A 22,175-nucleotide genomic window follows, 5' to 3' on the forward strand; every position below is an offset into this window, starting at 1 on the left:
GCCAGTTTGGCTGAAACAGAGACTACATGAAGAGGATAATCGTGTAAGACGACAAAGAAGTTGGCATTTATTCTTAGAGGTAATAGGCACTAGAATTTTTTGGTTGGGAGAGTGACATGTCAGACCTATTCTTTAGATCACTTGCAATTTTATGGAGGTTGGATTGGAAACAGAAAAACTTGAGGCAAGGAGATCAGTTAGGAAGTTATTTCAGTAATCCTGGTGAGAGGTGATGGAGGCTGGAATTAGAGAGGTGGCCATGGGAATGGAGAGAAGGGAAAATTTGAATGATGCTATAGAGTTGGAATTTACAAGACTTGGGAACTAATTGAATATGTAAAGTGAGGCAGCATAAGGAGTCAAGGGCAGCATCGAAGTTTGGGTAGCTAGAAGGATGGTGGTATTTCAACAGAAATAGTGATGTTTAGAAGCGGGTGAATTTTTTGGGAAAAATTTGGACAAGATTGAGTTTGTAAGATAACTATAAGGCATCCAATTGGAAAATCACATAGACACTTCGTGATATGAAACGACAGCTTAGGAGAGAGACTAGAGTTGGCATAAATTTGGGACTCATTTGTGTAAAGCTGGGAGCTAATAAGGTAATTGAGAGTGTAGAGGGAAAATAAAAAAGGGACAGGATAGGACTTTGGGGGTACACTGTCAGTTACAGGCTCAATATGGGTGATGATGCAGCAGAGGAGACAGAAAAGGAGGGCTTTGATATGCTGGAGGAGAACCAAGAGCATGGATTCAATTATCATTTCTATGCAGATGAGTCTCACTTTTATTTGAACAGCCCTAACCTCTTCATTCTACACTCTCACATCTCCAACTCTCTGTTAGATAGCTTGAATTGGATGTCCTGTAGACATTTTCAACTCAACATGTCCAAAACCGAAATGATTATCTTTCTTCCTAAACCAGAGTACTTTGCCCACAGGTAAGCACTTAGTAAATCGTTGTAAGTTGAATTGAGGAAAGTGGTTTGTAAACTTTAAACTTCATAAATGTGAGTGGTTATAATTTTTGTAAATGAATTCTTAAAAGTTTGGAGTAGTGACATTCTAAAAGTTATCCCTTTTTTAATTCACTTAGTATTTACTGAGTAACTACAAGCTGTGAAAACACTCCTGGATTTCAAGGACTTGAAAGACAGAACAATTCAACTAAACCTTTATTAAGTGTCTACTGTATGCAAGGCCCAAAGCTAGGTGCTGTTATTAAAAGGATGGAAAAATCACAATCCCTGACCTGAAAGATTTTTTGGGGTGTGGAAGGGTATGGGAGGCAGGACTACAATGTGTACACAAATAAGTATGGTCTGTTGTATAGTCTGCTGGGTCAAGGACACTATTATAGGAAAATCTGAGGAATGGGTGAGTACTTTGGAGGAAGAGACAGTTTAATGGTGGAGGATACACATAACTGAACCTAGATGGAAGAGAATGATTTCCACTGGCAGAAAAGAGAAGGAAAGTACACTACCATATGTTTGGATGTGGCAGATGATGGCCTCAGAATGCACAGAACTGGAAGATGGGAGGTTGAGATTGGGAGACAGTTTATAACTCATTTTGGGCTGGTTGAATGTATGTAAAGAGGAGTAAGATGGAAAGGAAGATTATGGAAGATCTTAAATTAAGGAGTTTATAGAACAAGGTGGTGTGTAATGTGTGTGTTTCAGTGAATCTGTAACTTCCTACTTTGTCTAGGAAATATTTCTTCTGTTAAAACATGTGTAAAAAAACCTTGCTTAGATGCTTAAGAGACTGCCATTTTAGTTCCATGGGTTCCCAGTTATAATGACTCCTTAATGGTTTTTTTTTCTTTTAAGTCATAAGGTTACAGCACTTTATTATTGATACAGTACCTTTCCTTCTGAAAAAACACAGAATACTTTAAAGATAGGATTTCATTTCTAAATACTTACTGCATGAGATGTAGGAGTAAGAATTTTTATGTGCATTTTAAGACAGGTTGAGATAGTAGAGAATTGGAAGAGGGTCATCTAGGATGAGACTCAGTTTCCATCCAGTCTCTTCTCTAACACAGCCTTGTAATTTTTTGCCTACTTAGACTATAGTAATACTGCCAGTAGTCTCTTAAATGGCATATCTGCCTTTAGTCATTCCACTCCACTCCGTCCTCCTCACATTTGTCAAAACACTCTTTCTGATGTAAAGATCTGACCATGTCACTCCCCTGCTCAAAAGCTGTTAATGACTCCCTGTTGCCTATAGAAGAAAACCTAAATATCTTCTCTGATTTTTGAAATCCTTCCTATCAGTTGTCTGCAGAGGTATGTCTTTCTCTAAGAAGTCTTCTCTGATCACCTCAAGTCAAAAAAGACCTCTTCTTCCTAAAGCTTTCTTAGAATATTTACTTGGATAATTGCATTTTTCCTTTCACTTTCTGCTTTGTATATGGATTAGTGTATATGTCTTATTCCAAAATGTCCTTCCCTTTACCTTCCATTAGCTTTTAAGTGCCTTGAAAGTAAGGCCTGGCATCTTTTCATTTTTGTATCCCTGTTGCCTAATACAGAAGCTAATAATTTAGTTCAACTAAACAAGCTAAGTAAGCACACAATATTAGTTTAATAAATATTTGATAAAATTGTTGAATTTGCTGCATTTCTAAGTATAGAATCACAATTTCAGGTCTAACTTTTATTATTCAGTTGTCTTGTAGTGTCACAAAGGCAGAGATGCCATTGAAGTACTATAGTCTAAACAGGCAAAAAGTGTGCTCCTGTTGCAATTCCTAGAGGGCTTCATTTGTTTAGTTTTCCCTTTTATGGTCTTAGATGATGAATTAATTCTTCTAGGATTGTGCTTTTGGCCAGATTTTTTTTTTTGCTGTTTAAATTTTTCAAATATTTCTTTTTGATAGGTTTTTGTTTTTTTCTGCTGTGTGTTTATTTAAGGTTTTGGGAGTCATTTTGCAAATAATATGTTTTTGAATTATAACTAGAAAAAGAGTTAATATTAAGAAATATTTTATAGAACTTTGGAAATCCCATCTAGACTGACCTGTTTTTTATTCATTCAGTGAGAAAATTTAAGTTCAGAGAGGGGCAGTGACTTGCACAGTGAAGTCACACACAGTAAATTAGTGGCAGAGCTGGGATTAGGACCCAGGTCTCCTGACTCCCAGACCTTAATAAATCAATTAATTGACCATGTATTTTTTTTTTAAAAATCAGGATTCATTACAACATCTCCTGTTGCCTATACCTTCAGGAGAACTCAAGATTTCAGGCCACAGGTGTCAAAGAGGAAGCCTCCACTTTTCAAGGGTAAATATTTTTTTCCTTTTTTCATACTAAAAGGTTGCAAAAAAGGATTCTATGTCAGTATATGTTCACAAGTCCCCCATCCCCCTGCTTTTTTTGTGTGTGTGTAGGGGGAGAGGATAGTCTGTGTATATTATTATTTTCAATCCCTTCCTTTTCTTTTTAGTTTTTCTCTGTTGATTTCAGGAAAAAAGTGACTATTCAGCTAACACATGAACAGCAAAAGATCCTGAGCCATGAGATCAAACCTCTCCAGGTGGTGAAAATTATGGCTTTTGCAGGTTAGAGAATTTACTTTCTAATCTTCTCTCCCCTCCCCACCCCAAACCTTTCAAGTTGAGGTATGCAGTATGTATTCTGTGCTTCTTTCTTTTGTGTGGAAGGCAGAGATCTGTGTGAATGGATTTGTAATCCTCAGTACAGTTGGATTCTGAGTGACCTAGACCGTGGAGATTGCTGAAGTTGTTTTATCTTTGGCACATAATTCCTGTTTTGGACAAGTTTGAGAGGTCATGGGAATCTGAGAAAATGTCCTCCATCTTCTTGCTCACTGGAGAAGTTAGTTTATAATAATCTGTTAATAATGCAGATTAAATTTAAAAACAGGTTGGCATTTTTAGAGAGTTGGTTATTAAACATTTACCAGCATACTCTTGGCTCCTTGAGAGCAAGGACTTTTTCATGTTTTGTCTTTGTATTCCTAGTGCCTCATAGATAGTAGGCACTTAATAAATTCTTGTTGATTGATTTACTTATAGTTAATAGCTGCCTAATAAGTATTTATTGAATTGAATATATAACAGCATCCTTATTTTACAAATGAGATAACTGAGCCCTGTAGTAGAATTAACTTGCCAGGGCCATTTAGGTAGAAAGTCAGAGAACAGAGGTCCTCCGACTCCAAATCCAGTGATCTTTCTACTCTGCCAAGGTGTTATGTTGAGAAGGTTTAAAATGACTAACTTCCAGTCAGCTGCCTGGTCTTAATTTCATTTTCTGTGAAGTGGGGGTAGTTAGCTAAAGCACCTCTAAGTACCTAAGGGCTAACATTTTCTGAGTCTATAAAGAGTTCTTTTTGATACAGAACTTTCAGATTAATTTAAAGTGTTATATACAAGAAAGATATTTCTGACCATATCTAGCATAGCACCTTGTATATCATGGACATTCAAATAAATATTGATTTCAATTGATAACTAAGTGTAATTAATGGTGCAATGAACTATTTTTTGTGGTGAGCCTGCCTTTCCTCTCATAGTCAGAAATATACAAACTTTTCTCTTGGTTTCTAGGCACTGGAAAGACCTCAACCCTTGTCAAATATGCCGAGAAGTGGTCTGACAGAAAATTTCTCTATGTTGCATTCAACAAGAGTGTTGCAAAGCAAGCTGAGCACATGTTCCCAAGCAATGTTACCTGCAAAACTTTTCACTCCATGGCCTTCAGAGACAAAGGAAGGCTGTACGTATTGTCACTACCATCATTATTGTTGCAGATTATTACTATCTTGCGTGTGTGTGGTGTGTGTATATTCTTTGTACATCTAACATATACAGACAATATATAAAACGTATAATTTATGTGATATGTATATGACATTTGTGATGATTTGTAACTATGGTAATAAGTGGAAGATTTGACATCATTATCCTTATTTATAAATAGAGAATAGAAGATGAGAGATTCAGTAACTCACCACCTCAGTCCTCTTACATTTTGAAGAGCAACAACAAAATTTACTCAGATTTTCTCACTGTGCAGTGACATAAGCCATACCATTTTGCTTCCTACTTGTAAATTGCCTGGACTTACCCATCAGTGAAATATAGTGACACCACAATGTTGCAAGGTCTATGAAAGACACATATCTTCAGTACTTTACGTTACTGTGGACCTGACATGGACTTCATGATTCTTACCTGAGGATCAATTTCTCTAAGTTCAGGGAGATTCATCAACAGATTCTTTTTTTTTCCGGTCATAGTTGATCTGGAAGAATGAAGTGTTGTGGTCTATATAAGGAGAAAGGAAATTGACTTTGATTTAATCACAGATATTTGAAGAATTGATTAATATAATTCTTTATTAATAAGTATATCTCATTTGACCATGACAACACTATGATGAAGACAGATTAGTAATTATTATGGTCTTTTGATTCCTAGCCCAATATCCTATTATACACATAGATACATACATGTGCGCACACACACCCACACACACATTGCAGTTTACTGTTTATTAAATAACTTTGGATATTTATTACAGGTACCAGATAGAGAAGAAACTGAATCCTTTCAAGCTCACACCCTTCATGGTCAACTCTGTCCTTTCAGAAGGGAAAGCAGGGTTCACAAGGGCCAAATTAGTATGCAAGACCTTAGAAAATTACTTTGCTTCTGCTGATGAAGATTTGAACATTGAACATGTGCCCATATGGTGGAAGAACAGTCAGGGACAGAAGGTCATGGTAGATCACAGTGAAAAGCAGGTAAGTGTTTAAACTGAAAAGGATAGTCTTAGAGATTTAGATTTGAAGAGAGCAAATGTCGATGTGGTGCAATCTGTGTTTCTCTCTTACATTTCTCCTTATCACCCTCTTTTTTGATTTATTTATTTTTTTCTGAGGATTCTTAAGTTTACTGGAAAAATAGCAACAGCAGATATTGAACAGCACCTCTTGGTGTTTTAAAGTTCATCTCAGCTGTCTGCTAGGTAACTTGTGGATTAAACAAACTGGCAAAGTCTAGGATTTCCAGCATTTCTTTGATATCAGAATCCATTTCAGTGATCTCCTGATTTTGAGCAAAGATACCTCAAGGTATCTTTCTTTCCCTTCCTGAAGATAGCTCTTAAAGGACAGAGCCTCTCTGGATCCATTTCATCAGACGAATAACATATCCCTTGATCCTTTTGAGAAACTTTTTGCCATGGATGGGAAAATCTCCTAACATGTAGACTTGTTCATATTATACCTCATGCGGGTATAATACTTTAAAAAAATAAACTGTATTGATGTATTTGTTTTCTTACCTCGTTCTTTACCTCCAAAAGAACCATCCTTTACAATAGTGTTTTTTTAAAAATAAGAAAAAAAGGAGGAAAAAATCAGCACAACCAATCAATACAAGTATGTGTTATGTGCAACACTTGTGGGTTTCTTTTCTACAAAAGGCTAAAGTGGGAGTGTCTTCTTAGATATCTCTTTCTCTGTCTCTCTCTGTCTGTCTCTCTGTCTCTCTCTCTCTTTTTGGAGGCAATTGGAGTTAAGTGATTTGACCAGAATCACACAGCTAAGAGTCTGAGGCCAGATTTGAACTCAGTTCCTCATGACTTCAGGGCTGGTGCCACCTATCTATCCTTTCAGAGCTCTTCTTTCAAATGTGCTTGGTTTTTACAATTTTGTGACATTGACTTTTGATGTGTGTGTGTGTTTCTTTTTACATTGTTGTAGTTACTGTGGGTATATTTTTTTTGGCTCTGCTTACTTCACTCTGCATCAGTTCATGTAAATCTTTCCATGTTTGTCTGTATTCATCACATTTCATCATTTTTTGTAAGACAATAATATTCCATTACGTTTATGTACCACAGATTGTTTAGGCATTCTCTAATCTATGGGTATCTACTTTGTTTCCTATTCTTTGCTATTACAAAATGTGCTGCTATTTCTTGGGCCAGTAAAATGAAATCTCAGATTCAAAGGTTATGGACATTTAGTCAATTTACTTGTATAATTCCAAATTGCTTTCCAAAATGGTTGCACCAGTTCATAGCTCTACCAGCGGTGGCCCAGTGTAACTGTCCTCTCATAATCCCTCCAACATTGACTATTGCCATCTGACACCATCATCCTTGTCATTTTGTAGGATATGAGGTGAAACCCCAGGGTTATTTTGATTTACATTTCTGTTATTAGTGATTTAGAGCATTCTTTTGTGTGTTTATTAGTAGTTTGTAAATTGTTCTTTTGAGAACTGTTTGTTCATATCCTGTGACTATTTAGCTATTGGGGAATGGCTGTTTTTTTTTAATATTTATACCTATTATTTGTTTATTTATCTTGGATACCAACTCTTACCAGAGAGATTTGATAACAAAGATTTTTTTTTCCATTTGACTACTACCCTTCTTATTTCAGGTGCATTAAATTTTTCAGTTTCGTGGAATCATGTCATTTGTTTTATATTTTGTAATTGTCTCTATCTCTTCTTTGATTAAGAATTCATTGTCCATTAAGAAGTATATGACCTGCTTCTCTTCTAATTTTTTTATAATATGGTCTTTAATATTAGAACATGTATCCATTTAGAATATATTGTGGAATGTAGTATAAGGTGTTGGTCTTAGACTGTCAGACTGCTTTACAGTTTTCTCAGCAGTTTTTAATCAAATAAAGATGTCTTTCCTAAATAATTGTATGTTTTCCAGTTTATTGAACACTAGTTTATTAAGTTTCGTTGTTTCTGATTCTTGCTTACGTTGCCTCTTCCATTGGTGTATCTATTCTTTAACCAACACCAGATAATTTTGATGACTGCTGCTTTATAATAATAGTTTGAAATGTGAAAGTGCTAGTCTCCCTTCATCCCTGTTTCTTTTCATAATTTCCTTTGATAGTTTAGATCTTTTATTTTTCTGAATATGTTTTGTTATTATTTCATCAGATTCTGTAAATGATTCTTTTGTTAATTTGATTAGTATAGCATTAAAGTATAAGTTGACTTTGGTGGTATTGTAATTTTTATTATATTGTCATGACCCAGACGTGAACACTGAATATTGCTCCAGCCTTTTTTTTCTTTCTTTTTTGAAAAGGACTGTAATTAAATCTATAAAATGATTTATGTACTTTGATAGACTGACTCCTAGATATTTCATGTACTTTGTAGTTATTTGGAATGAGATTTCTCTGGGGCAGGTAGGTGGCAGTGGATAGTGCACTGGCCCTGAAGTCAGGAGGACCTGAGTTCATATCTGGCCTCAGGCCAAGCACTTGACACTTACTAGCTGTGTGACCCTGGGCAAGTCACTTAACCCCAATTGCCTAAAAATAAAAATAAATAAATAAATAGAATAGAATGAGATTTCCCTTTTCTATTATTGTTTCTTGGGTTTTATCATTATTATATAGACATGCTGTTGATATTTGAGGTTCTATTTTATAGCCTAAACTTTGCTGAAGCTATTAATTGTCTCAATGGTATCTTTGCTGATTTCCTAGAATTTTCTATGTAAATCGTCATCCATACATAGGGATAATTTTTAATCTCCTTTTTAAAAATCTGTCTTTATGCCTTTAATATCTTTCTGTTGTATTGCTATTGCTAGTACTTCTGTAACTATATCAAATTATATTTGAGAGTTATCTTTGTTTTACTGAAATATTTAATGGGAAAGGTCCTAGTACAGGAGTTGGCAGACTATGGCCTGTGGCTCATATCTGGCCACATCTTGTTTTTGTTTTGTATGGCCTGGTAGCTAAGAATGGTTTTTACGTTTTAAAATACAATAAAGCTTAATGTAAAAACTATTCTTACTAAAAAGCAGAGTGTCCGCTGTAATTTGCCGACCCTTGTTCTAGTTTATCCTGATTGCATATGATGCTTGCTTTTAGTTATATACTTTTTTGTAATGACATTTTTTAAAAAGGTCTCTCTGTGCCTATACTTTGTAGAATTTTTAGCATAAAGGTGAGAAGTATGCTTTAGGATGTAATACTTTCTGATAATAATCCAGTTCACATTCTTCATGGTCTTGGTCAGGATGTCACCCATCTAATCCCTGAGGGTTCAAGGGACTCTAGTTTATACTTTTCAAAGCACTTTCCCAGATAGCATTTTACTTTTATCTTCATAATGAGATAGGCAGAGCTTATTATCTTTATTTTACAAATTAGAAAACTGAGGCGTAGAGAAGTTAAGTGACTTGCCCAAAGTTTGCTGAGGAGTCTCTTTTTGGTGACCCAAGCTGTGGAGGCCTCGTTTACCTCAGGATTCTTGGTTCACTTCTCTCCTGCTGTATTCAGCTGAGGAATTCCCCCCTCCTCCCAGATGCCACTAGAAGGGGTCTTCTTCACACTGACATTCTAATTGGGAACTTTAGCACTTATTTATATTTAGTCTTTAAGATTCTCCCTACTTGGTACTCTTTCTGCCTAGGAAATTCCTACTTCTTGCTCTTAAATCCCTGTGATTCAGAATTCCCATCTACCTATGTGAAAACACTTTTCCCTTCTTTCTTCCCATATTCTTATCTATATGCAGCTTAACCTTACCCACCCTTAGTACTTTCCCTCTCTACCTTCTTATGTCACATCCTTGCTTAAGAAGCTTCTGCAGCTTTCTGTTACTTCTTGAACAAAACACAAACTCCTCTGTGATTTAAGTCCCCTCACAAAATGGCTTCAACCTCTTTCTTCAGATGAATTTCATGTTACTTGTCTTTCCATCCCCCCATGTTCTGTGTTCTACCCAGACTGACCTTCTTGTTTGTCATATAAAATGTTACACGTGCAGCCTCTATATCTTTATTTATGTTGGCTCCTCCCTATATCAGGAGGGCTCGCTCTCCCACTTTATTTCTCTCTCTTAGAGCCCTGACTGATGTTCCACCTCTTATATACACAAATCACAAGTGGGGAAAGTGGGGGAACAGTAGATAACAAACAATCATTTCCAGGGCCTGAGTAGTTTCCCATGACAAGCCCAATGGGTATAGGACAAGACAGGTGTTTCCTGTCCCCTCCATTGTCAGTATTCCTCCATCCTCAAAAAATGTTTGTGCTTAATTTTTAATGTATCGCTACTTCTCAGGGTTTACCAACCTCAGCAAAATGTCAGCTTCTGAGAGATAAAAGAGGAAAAATCCCACACTTTTAAGGAGCTTATGGTATACTGTTTGGATGCATTATTTACTCAAATAACTAAATAAAAAATAATTTAAGAAGAGAACACCAACAAACTAGGGGAACCAGGAAGGGCTTCCTGTACAAGTTGTACCTGATGTGATCTTTGAATAAACTAAGTTTTCTGAAAGATGAGGAGGGAGTTTATTTCAGTTATGGGGATATCCTATGGAAAGGCCCAGAAGTGTGAGATGGCATTTTGAATTCCGGAAGCATTAAGTAATCCATTTTGACTGAAGGATAGACTGCCTAAAGAAAAGTAAAGTGAGATCTATATCTGGAAATTTAGGCTGGGAGCATTCTGTGAAAGGCAGCTGAAGGGTAGAAGATGCATTAAGGAGTGGAAAGACTTAAGGCAGGGAGATTAATTGTGAAGTTGGGTTTGTTTTTTTGTTTTTTTCAGGTGAGAAATGATGAGGTCCTGAAATAAGCTGATAGCTGTATGAATAGTGAGAAGGATACAAAGATAGAAACTGGAATGCTGATTTAGGAACATTAAATAGGGCAGTTTGGCTGGAATTTAGAATGTGTGAAGGGAAGTAATGTGCAATAAGTGTGTAAAGGTAGATGAACTAGGTTGTAAATGTTATGCTAAGAAGTTTATGTTTTATATTAATGGAAATAGGGAGCCATTTAACAGCCATATGACACAGTCTTACCCTTTGTTTAAAGTTAACACTGTTTTGGTCTTTTTATTTTTTTGCTTACTGCTTTTCTTTTTATAGTACACCTGCTCCCTCAAAGTACCAGTCATTGAATTATACAAAATTAAGATGGAAAAAAAGCAGTTCAGGGAAACAAACCAATACGTTAACCAAATTTTACGTTATTTGCATTTTGTAATGGATTGGCCTGACTGGGGTTCAGTGTTGAAACAAATGAAACAATTGTGATAGAACAAAATGAAATAGTCATAGATAACTCAACAGGTAACAAAATGTGGTTTTTATACCTATAGCATAGAAAATCTATTTAAAAATGATATTGTAGCACTTAGCTTGGGAGGTTTGAGCCTCTCCTTGCCTCAGGGCCCCAACTCCACTTGAATCCTTTATTTATACGGCTAAGCTTCCATAGCTATTGAACCTAGAGGTTTTTGACCAGTCTCCTGAGCTAGTCAGGTACTGAGGACAGCTTTATTGCCTTTTGGGAAAAAACCATAGCTTAACGCACATGGAAGTTGGGAAAGGGAAAACCTTGGTAGTGTAGGTGGGAACTTTCTTTCTGTCTTTGACCTCCTTCGGGGGTATATGCCTCAAATTGAAATTTCAGGTTCAAAAAGAGTAAGGATGTTTTTTTCACTTTGTTGTTGACTTGCTTTTAGTCATGTCCAACTCTTTGTGACCATTTGGGGTTTTCTTGGTAAAGGTACTAGAGTGGTTTGCCATTTCCTTCTCCAGCTCATTTTACAGATAAGGAACCTGAAGCAAACAGGGTGAAGTGACTTGCCAGGGTCACATAACTAGTAAATAAGCATCAGAGGTAATATTTGAACTTGGGAAAATGAGTCACTTCCCTTCTCTAGGCATCAGTTTCTTCATTTGTAAAATTAAACAGAATGAATGGGAGTTTTAGGACCCTTCTAGGTCTAAAGCTTTGATCCTATAATTGGATATGGTCGGTGACAGAAAATAAAGAGTAGAAAAGATAACCATTGAGATTGTAAACCAGGAAGGAGGGAGGGAGAGAAGAAAGGAACTATGGGACTGGGTGCTGTTATTGTCCACATTTTATAGTTGAGGAAACTGAGGCAGTCAGAAGTTAAGGGGCTTTTCCAGTATCCCAGAGCCAGTATGTATCTGAGGCCAAATTTGAACTCAGGTCTTCCTGACTCCAGGCCTAGCACTCTATCCATTGTACCATTTAACAGACTGGAAGAATAGCAGAGTGTATAGTGAGGAGATAATGAGTTCGGAATGTCTATAGGATGTCCTGTAGATACATGGCTAGGAAGGACTACAAGTCTGGTAAATATTAGAAATCTATCTATAGAGTTGGGAGTCATCTACAAAGAGATTATATAATTATTATGTTATAATATATCATAATTATAATTCAGTTATATAATTGAACCCACAAGAACTGACAGGGCTACTAGAGCAGCGTTTAGGTTTCCAGTGCTGGGTTGATTTTCGTATCAAAAGCTCCTCTCCATTCTGGATTTCTCATCAGAAAGAAGCAAGTTTTCTGACCTTTTTTGAAAAACCATCTATTATCAGGGTGGCATATGTAAGTTTTGCAGAATAGGTAATTTTGAGGGGCAGGATAATTTCTCTTGCCTTTCAGCATATTGCATTTCAACTATTGTCGTTGGCTTTTAGTTCTTGTTGAGTAGGCTTATAAAATCCTAATGAATGATTCTTGGTAATATAAGTTGCTTTCTCCTTGCTACTTCTTAAAGGGTTTTTTTGATATGAAACTCTACAAACTGGTGACTATATTTAGTTAAACTTAGTGTTCTCCTCTTTCAGCCTCCTATGGATGGTATTATGGGAGAAATATCTCCTCTTTGAGTTATGGTGGTAGGTTACTGCTGCTGAAATAAGTCTACCACGATGCAGAAATTATAGGTTTTATTATGCTTAAGCACAGGCTCAGGACTAAAGAGAAATAACCCTAAGCAAAGATTAGGATTTTAAAGAGGCTTTTTATGGACAAAATACATCAGAGTGGCAAGAATTCTTTTACATATTGGAATTTCATACATTCTTTTAGGTTAAAAAAGTTAAAAAAGATTCATAAATCTTATGCTTCCTTCAATTTCATTAAAGTTGAACAAACACAGTTAAAATCATAATGTCATACATTCCCTAAAGAAACAAACTTAATTAAACAGACTCTAGGTAAAAGTAAGTCTTGTTAGAGAGTAAACTATATTTAGAGTGTTCACAATGGGCAGATTGAGAGGGGAGGTTTATGCCTTTATGTCCCTTCCTCAAATAAGGTAAATCAATTACTTGGTGGGGTCTTGATTCTCTTTTTTCTTATATGAGGAATGTTTGAGGCCTTAAGTAAATTTCTACATCCTATGGAACATGTTTCAGCCAGCTCAATAACCTCCTAACTAGGAGAAACATCTTGACCCTCCCCAAATAATGAAAATTAATAACAGAGAATAAAAGATGAAAAATTATCACAATTGTATTATTGATTTGCAATCTGCTTTCTATTTCTAGTACTTAGAGATGGTTTCTGGAATGTGATGTCAGGCTCTTGTTTCTTCACATATTGAGAAGCCAATAATTCCCAGATTGTTTCACCAAGTTCTGCAGTCTACCTCTGTTGCTTTGCTTTATAATTATCTAAGGGTTTTCAATTTCAGCTTTTTTATTTTTGTTGTTTGCTGTGTCATTTGTTCTTTCATCCCAGCCTTTTTTATTTTGTTCTGCCTGTTCCATTTTGTTAGTCAGAGTCCTACCTTCTTTGAGGTTTTTCCACATTCCTTCTGTAAGTTCTGGTGTTTATCGTTTTTAATTCCCCTTTTAGCATTCTTATTTCTTTATTTTTATGGATGTCATAAGAGAATCTTTCAGTGTTTATACCACCATTTCCTTAAGGCATCAAGTCACACAACTAGCTAGAGCTTGCAGAATTTATTTGACATCAAACTTTAGCTCAAATAATCAAGTAGTTAGTGATAAGAGAATTTCTGGTTCAGCTTTATTACCTTAATTTATTTAATATGAGCATGTCAAATAAGTAGCTCCAGGGTTAATGGTTCAGGTTATACTGAAAATTCCAGCTTTTTCTCTGGTGTTTTTATTTTACTTAATGCAGATCTTCCCCCTCTTCTATCTGTTCTTTGATGTGTAAGTCTTTACCTTCCCTTCTGACCTCCAAAATGCCATTGTATCTGTCCTACCTATGTAACTATGATCTATATAAAGTTGCTAAAACTGGTGCTGAGGCCCACTGATTTTTGTATACCATGAGTTTATGTTTTGAGCATATAATAAACTGGTTTCTACATGTTAATAGTTTTGATTGGCAGTAGTACCTATCAGTGAATCCTTGGATAATTTTTATATTATGGTGGTTTTATTTTCCTTTATATGCTGTGTAAATATTCTAGTCTCTCTGGAGATTGCTGTGGTAGATTGGTAGGAAGGAGACGTATTAAATGTGCTAAGCTCTGAGGATATAAATCCTGCCCTCGAGGAGCCTACATGCTTTTTTTTCCTTTTTCATGAAAAACATTTGATATGAATGTATTATTAAATATTTAACCTGAGGCCTTTGTCATGTGGGGCCTCTTAGTAAGAATGTACACAAGTGAGGCCTTCTTTAAATCAGTTTCTCTCGTCTCAGTACTTGTTACTGCTTTTTGCTAGGGCCTGGGAAACTAGCTTTCTACCAAACTTAGCATGGAACGAAATCATAACAGTGTGCCACCACCCTATCTCCTATAGGTGGATTTTTCCAACGTGGTGCTTGTTTGAATAAAAAAGGACTTAAATTATGCGGTTATCAGATTTTCCCTTTTGGAGATGGCATGGATTGGCCAGAAGTAGTGAGTCACACTTTAGTTTTGGCTACTGTAATAATAGGCACTATACTAAAAACTTTTGAGAGTATAGAGCTTTGTAATTAACAAGGCCTTTCACGATTTACAGAACACTTGAACAGAAGTATAGCTGGAAAAACACTGGCCTGAAATATGCAACATGTATTCTGGCCCTGAATCTGCCAATAACACACTAGGTTGCCTTGGCCAGCTGTTTTTTCTTCTTTCTGGGCTTGCTTCCCACATCTGTCAAATGAAAGGATTGACGACAGAATATGTTAGCTTATGTCACAAGGACCTGACATAAGGGGTCTGGCATATGGTAGGTTCTTTCAGTGGACATGCCATGGCTCTGGGGGTCTACATTCCCTTCTAGCTCTAATTCTCAGCTCAGGTACTCTAGTGACTCTAAGGTTCCTTATAGCCTGAACTTTCTGGTCCCCTCCAACTCTTTCATTTTATGATTCTCTGTCTTATCACTCTGGATTCTTAGGTAGGCAGGGAAGATTGTCATTTTTGCTGTAGTTTGATGCCTGCAATTGCTTCTTATCACAAAAGTGAGAGGGAAATAAATACCTATTATAATACATATGCTTCTGAAAATTTTTACTTAAGGATCCCCCACCTCCCACCCACTCATGAAGCAGTCCCAGCCACAGTCCCCATTTCTGTCCTCTAGGAGCCTATATTCTGATGGGGAAGACCACATGTGAAAGGGAACAGACAGAGAGCAGGGTGGGGCAGGAAGTGAAGGGACCCAGTGGGGAACTTGGAATGAAGTCAGAGGCCACAAATAGAGGTTCCAGGAGGAACTTAACCATTGGGAGAAGAGGGTTGGGTTTTGCAGAAGGATATTCCAAATTAAAACAAGTAGAAGGAAAGGTTGAGGAGATCCCACTGTTGAGGGAAGTTCCAGAATGAGCCAGCAGGAACAGGGGGTGGTTTTGAAGTCTAGAAAGTCATGAACAGAACTGGGATGAGAGTGAAGGTATGACCATTCTGCCCTTTAGAGGTACCTTTGTTGTAACCTTATTTTTTCCATCACTATATTGGGGCCTCTTATGCTTATTTATTTCTTTGAGATTTCTGTTATGAGGTTTTTCCTGTTAGGGTTTTGTTGGGGGAAGAATATTTATCCCCCATTGAATTCATGTGATAGATTGTTATGGAATAAATCTATCACAGTGCAAAAAATTAGAGGTAGAAACCTAGGTTTTATTATGCTTAAGCACAGATTCAGGAGGTAGAAAAATAACCCTGAACAAAGATTGGAGTTTCTGACAAAGCTATGAGAGAAAAATTTCATCAGAGAGATCATTTTTCAACTTATAGCAACTTTAAAAGATCACACAAACCGAGTCAAACAGATTTGTTATTTCATGCTTCCTTCAATTATGGTTGAGCAGACTAACTTAGAGCATATTAGTAAACAGACTAAGTTACAGATTTAAATACTGAATTTCAAATTCCTACTTAGGAAACTACAAGGCTACATTTTAAAGAAGTCATAATGGGCAAATTGAAAGTAGGAAGTTTACAAAGTTAGCTAAATCCCCCTGAAGGGTTTAAAATTTTTGTAGATGCTTTATTTGCTTTTTCCTTCTTTTTTGGCTTCTTATCTCAGAAATGTCAAAAGTCTTCCCTCAATACTATCATTCTTTTAGCCAGATGAAGTTAATATTAACAGGAGACAGCCAGATATTCAGGACAAATGACATAATAAAATTGAATAAAAGGGAATACAAAATTTTCATAAGGTTCTTTCCCCTTCATTTTTTTGGTCTCTCTTTTATTTGATGCATTTGTTGTTGTTTTGAAATGGTCCAGGAGAACCAGACTTAGTTGTGACCAGCTTCACAGCCATTTTTTTTTTAGTATAAAAACAATTTATTGAGATGATGTAATTATAGGCTTTTCTTTAATAATTATTTGCAACTCACTGGCCCTGAGAATAGGCTTTTTAAAAATTTGGTTACATTCATTTGATTCAGTCCCTTTTAAACCCCACACCTCATAAACGACAGATTAGAAACTAGAAAGAAAGAAAGAAAGAAAGAAAGAAAGAAAGAAAGAAAGAAAGAAAGAAAGAAAGAAAGAAAGAAAGAAAGAAAGAAAGAAAAATAAGACTAGATTTTTTTTGGATTTACAGGTGGTTGTCACAAAGAAAAACCTTTAAGAATAGTCACTGGGCATGTGAGAGATTGAGAGAGTTGGTAGTCAATTAGTGTTGATGCAAATGTGACTGAGAGCATACTACTTGGCCTCTGTAGTTTTCAGCTAGTCAGAGACTTTTATGTCCAGCTCTGGATTAGAACATTTAAAAAAAAATTTATTAATTTATTTTGATTTATCAATAATCACTTCTGGATTGGAACATAACCCCCTTCAGTCCGGGTCTCTGTTCAGAAAAGTAGTAGATTAAATGCTTCTGACTAGCACCAAATATTTTGGCAAAGAGACACTACCTTTTTTTTGTTTTCTTATTTTTTAGTATTTTTTTTTCCGTGATTTTCTTCATCTTCCTTTGAGGGGATGGGTCAAATGGACTATGGCTAATATAAATAAAGTTTGTTCATGGCTATTTTGTCCAGACATCTTTGCAACATCTACCTCTTTACTGTTCTCTCTATTCACACCCTTTCCACCCTCATTCAGAATCTCAGCACTTCTCACCGAGACTGTCTCTTAATTTACCTCCCTCCTTATGGGTTCTTCTAATCTGTCCTTTACAGAATTGCCAAAATAATCTTCCTGAGGCACTGAACTATGCCATTCACCTCTTCATAAGACTTTCAATCCTTTCCAATTACCTATAAGATAAAATATCCCTAATGACCTGAATTCAGTCTACTGCCTTTTCAGCCTTATTTCACATAGGGTGTTTCCTGAACTTGATATGCTGTCTCCAGCTTTTGTGTTCTTATATGCCATCCCTCATGGCATTTTCACTGGCTTTCAGAATGATTTTCTTCCTTTAGGCATTAACTCAGGTACAACTCTTTATTTGAAGACTATCCTAATTCTTTAAGCAGAAAATATCTTTCCTTCCTTAGATTTTTCTAAAGCAATTTGAAGCTCTTCTCACTACCTTCTAAATAAAATATAAGCTCCTTTAGGATATGAACTGTTTGTTTTTTTAAACCTTTCTATCCGCATTTTCAAGCATAGTGTCTTATACCTAGAATCAAATTAGTGTGTATAAAATGCTTGGCAAACCTTAAAGTTCTATCCAGGTTGTCCCAAAAGTCTTAGTTTAGTCTTGAGCTGCACTAGCTAATTGCTAGCTATTTCTTTTATCATTGTTATTACCACTTAAGATGTACTTTAAAATGTTTGAATATTAAATAAATGAGTGGCGAGACTAATTCTTTAAATTTTTCATGTGTATCATTCCGTCTTCCAAGAGCTACATTTGCAGGTGATTTGATGACTTGGAACTGTCTTGAATTTTCTTCCTTGGCTCTTGAAAGTTTAGGATCATAGGATCATAGATTAAAAGCAGGGATTCTTAATCTTTTTTGTTATCATGGACCTCCTGGGCAAACTAGTGAAGCCTATGGAACCCTTCTCAGAACATTTTTTAATATATAAAATAAGATATATAAGGTTACAGAGGAAACCAATTATGCTGAAGTTCGGTAATCAGAATATTTTAAAATAACAGATTCCTGGATCCCAGCTTAAGAAGCTCTGATTTAGAATATGAAGGGACTTTAGACCTCATTTTATAATTGAATAAACAGGGGCCCAGAGCTTAAGTGCCTTGCCAGAGTAACGTAAGTAGTAAGTGGTGGTCAGGATTTGAACCTAGGACCTCTGACTTTCTAAATCCAGGACTCTACAGCACACTGCCTGCTTAGACTATTATTATTTAGTTTTTCATAGAGGCTTTGCTTATGTTAGAGCCTTTCTTCCATTTTTATGAATTTTTCACATCTGCCTTCATGTTAATGTCAGTATATGGAAATACTGTGTACGTTGTTTATTATGTACAGTGTCAGAGTTAGGGACAGAATCTGCAACTGCTCATCAAGTACAACCATCCACAAGAAGGGCTTTGACGCTCTCTGTACCCATCATGTCCTTTTGATGAATCAGTCAGTTACTGGTCTGCAAAACTTTGTCCTTTAATAGCCTATAAACTTTAAAAAACAAACTTTCATTTTCTTCTTTTTCTGTGTGTTCTACTTTTCCTCTTCCTTGTTTTCTTCTTCTTGTATTCTAGTCTTACTACCCTTGACTCCTAGACTCTGAGGTTATAGAAGATAGACAAGTCCACACAGAATTCGGATATTTTCCCAATCAGAATTATAGTTTGGGTTGGAAGAAACTGGTCTAGGCTGTGCCCATTGCCTTAATTTTGAAACCTGATTTACATAGTTACAGGGTCTTCTCTCTTTTATTGCCTTCAGTCTTTGATACTATATACTTTGCTTTCTAGAATGGTGCATATGAAGCAGCCAGACTTTGGGAGAACATGAAAAAGTTAGAAGAATGCAGAGAAGAGGCTTATCATATGACTCATGATGGTATGGGAAGTCTTAACATAAGTCTGACATATGGAATATGACTTGTTTACTCTGGAGATTTGAGTCATAACCTCTTGTCTCTTTTAGGCTATTTGAAGCTTTGGCAACTTAGCAAGCCTTCTTTTGGTGCTTATGATGCTGTCTTCGTGGATGAGGCCCAGGACTGTACTCCAGGTGATAAATAAAGGAAATAAATCTAAAATAAGTAGAAATTGTGTGCTTGCTCTCTCTCCCTCTCCATGTATACATATAGACATACATGTGTGTGTTTATATGTACATATATGTGTGTATGTATAATTGCTACATATACACATATGTGTATGTGAATATAGGTGTGTGAAATTACAGTTAACAGTCATTATTCTCTGACACTGACACTGAATGTACAGCCCTGAACAATTCTCTTAAACATTTTAGGCCTTGGTTTCTTCATCTGTAAAATAGGCATAATAATACTTTATAAACCCTAAAGACCTTCCCACCCCCATTTTTATGAGACAGTTGATACTTGGCTTTGAATCCTGCCTCTCACCCTTTTTAACCATGTGTAAGTTTCACTGTATCTGAGCCTCAATTTACTTTTCTGTAAAATGGTACTTGCTTCATAGGATTGTTCTGAGGAAAGTTTTTCATAGACCTAAAAGAGCCATATAAATATGAATTATTATTCATGCTTGAAAAGGGAGCAGTGATATAAGTCATCCCAAAACCATTTGTGTCCTACTTTGAAGTATATCATGTAAAGATAAATATGCTTATCTTCTTGCTTGTGTTTTGCTTCAGTTAACATTATTAAAATATATCTGGGTTCCCCAAGAACCAGTCAACTGATGGCAAAGGGTCAGTAATCTTAGGATGAAAATTTTGTTACAGATAATATAATGCCCATGTGGATAATACATGTGAATGTACAATGTGCATGCATATGTGAATGTAATTCTCTGAGGGATCTTGTTGGTTTCCAATTGGGATAAAACAAGCAGAATGCATTAACTTGTTTTCTAGGAATACCTATGCTTAGTAAATGTTTGCATCGTTGCAAATTGTCACATGTTACTGATAAACTACATGAATGTTTATAGTATTTTTGATTTTGATTCATATACTTAGTTCTTAAGAGAAGAGAAGAACAAGGGATACATCATGTGCTGGCTGGAGCTTACAAGATTCCTTTTCTTCTGTTCCTTATGAAGTATTATTTATTCTTGTTTTATTGGCTGTAGTCCCTTGAGATCGTACTCTCTTCTCCTTTTTGGTTGTAGCCATCATAGACATAATTCTATCCCAGCCATGTGGAAAAATCTTTGTAGGGGACCCACACCAACAGATCTACACCTTTCGGTATGCTATTAATGCCCTTTTTGCAGTGCCACACACACATCTCTTCTATCTCACACAGGTAAGAACTTTCCCTACTCTCAAAGCATCAATTTTATGTTTGTTTTTTTAATTGTGCTTTCCTCCATTTACCCTTTTGTTTGTCCATCTGTGAATAGGTAAAGGCTATAAGGAGGGCAATGAAATTCTGTTAAGTTATGGGCCTGAAATGTGTGCCCAAATCTCTTCGATTCTAGCCTACTCTTTTTGTGGTTCTCTTCCTTAAGGGCTGGCAAAAATCCATTTGATTACCTTCTTTGCATAGTTTGGGCCTTCTGGGGAGGATTGTTAGGTACAACTTGTATGCATTGTAGCTTTCCTCTCTGTATAAACACTAGCCTTCCTGTACCTGGAAGTCCAGCGGTGTTTAGAAAGGAACTGGGGCTCTGGCAGTACCTGTAGCCACATCATAATCCACTGTTATAACTTTCCTTTTGATACAATGTATCCAGCCCTACTGAGTCTCCTATAAGCCATACCTATTGCTTTGGCTTGGCTGTCCTTGCAGTCACTTTAGGCATCTCACATATGTTCTTGTATGACCCATTACAAGATAAGATTGTTTGTCTTCATAGCACAATCAATCAAACATTGTATTTGGAACGAAACCTATTTGAAGTAAGAATTTTTCATTCAATTGCATCGAAGCTTGCAGGATTGTAGCTAAGAATTAAAAAGAACCAGTCAGTCAAGCAGATCCTGAAGCCTCCACAATTTTTGTATCAACAGACATTTATTAAGAATGCTGTGTGCTCTACATTGAAGATACAAAAATAACACAAGAAGCTCTGTATGTGTGTGTGTGTGTGTTTTGGGATGACACACCAATAACTGTAATAAAAGTTAGAATGACATAAGTGAACAGAATAGAACCAACAGAGAGGCATAAGAGGATTCTTTTGGGAGGTTAGAGGAAAGCATTAGGGAAGGCTTCATGGCGGTAGCATCTTTACAGTAGTTGGGACATAGGGGAATGGTGAGCATAAAGGGAAGAAGCCATGAGGGCAAGGTGAAATTGGAAAACAGCGATAGCCTAGGTTGACCAGAACACGGATGCATGGCAGTTGGTAGTTATGGAAATGAATTGTCCTGATTTGGGGGTAAGAGGAGTCCTCAGATGACTTAAAGTTTACTTGGCCCAGTATCAGAGCCAGATAGCAAACTGACATAGACATGAATTCTTGAAAACGGCGGAGAACAGAGGTGTGTCAGGTATCTGGTATGGTATGCAGAGGTAGTTTTGAAAGTTATTAGCTTTTTTTTATTTGTCATAGATTTCTTTGGCTGTCAGAAAATTGTTTTCAGATGCATAAGATAAATAGGATTACCAAGGAAATCAATTATATTAAAAGAAAGATGTAATTTTTTTCCCCCATCCAAGTTCATGGGTTTCTCCTGAAATTAATCTACTTGGATTACTTGGGAATCCTTGGACCCTAGGTTAAGAACTCTTGGTCTAGAGGATGGTAGATAGAACACAAAAAGGGGAATGTGTATGTAGTGCTTGTATGAGAATAGGTCCTTAACCAAAATTAGAGAAGCAATGTGGCCTAATGGA

The 22,175-nt window shown here is 36.3% G+C and overlaps 1 protein-coding gene across 2 annotated transcripts in view; it reads left to right on the forward strand.

The window, feature by feature from the left end:
* Window positions 1–22,175, forward strand: part of FBH1 (F-box DNA helicase 1) — a 74,514-nt gene that overhangs the window by 26,801 nt on the left and 25,538 nt on the right. For both annotated transcript variants that reach the window (XM_020973662.2, XM_020973661.2), the window contains exons 7-13: window positions 3,209–3,301; window positions 3,485–3,579; window positions 4,591–4,759; window positions 5,567–5,789; window positions 19,151–19,238; window positions 19,326–19,412; window positions 20,503–20,639. In XM_020973662.2, the coding sequence (XP_020829321.1) occupies window positions 3,209–3,301; window positions 3,485–3,579; window positions 4,591–4,759; window positions 5,567–5,789; window positions 19,151–19,238; window positions 19,326–19,412; window positions 20,503–20,639 (892 nt within the window). The remainder of the gene's footprint in view (window positions 1–3,208; window positions 3,302–3,484; window positions 3,580–4,590; window positions 4,760–5,566; window positions 5,790–19,150; window positions 19,239–19,325; window positions 19,413–20,502; window positions 20,640–22,175) is intronic.

This window comes from Phascolarctos cinereus, unplaced genomic scaffold (genome assembly GCF_003287225.1).
Source record: "Phascolarctos cinereus isolate Bilbo 61053 unplaced genomic scaffold, phaCin_HiC Scaffold_1;HRSCAF=81, whole genome shotgun sequence".
In the NCBI taxonomy this organism is placed as follows: Eukaryota; Metazoa; Chordata; class Mammalia; order Diprotodontia; family Phascolarctidae; genus Phascolarctos; species Phascolarctos cinereus.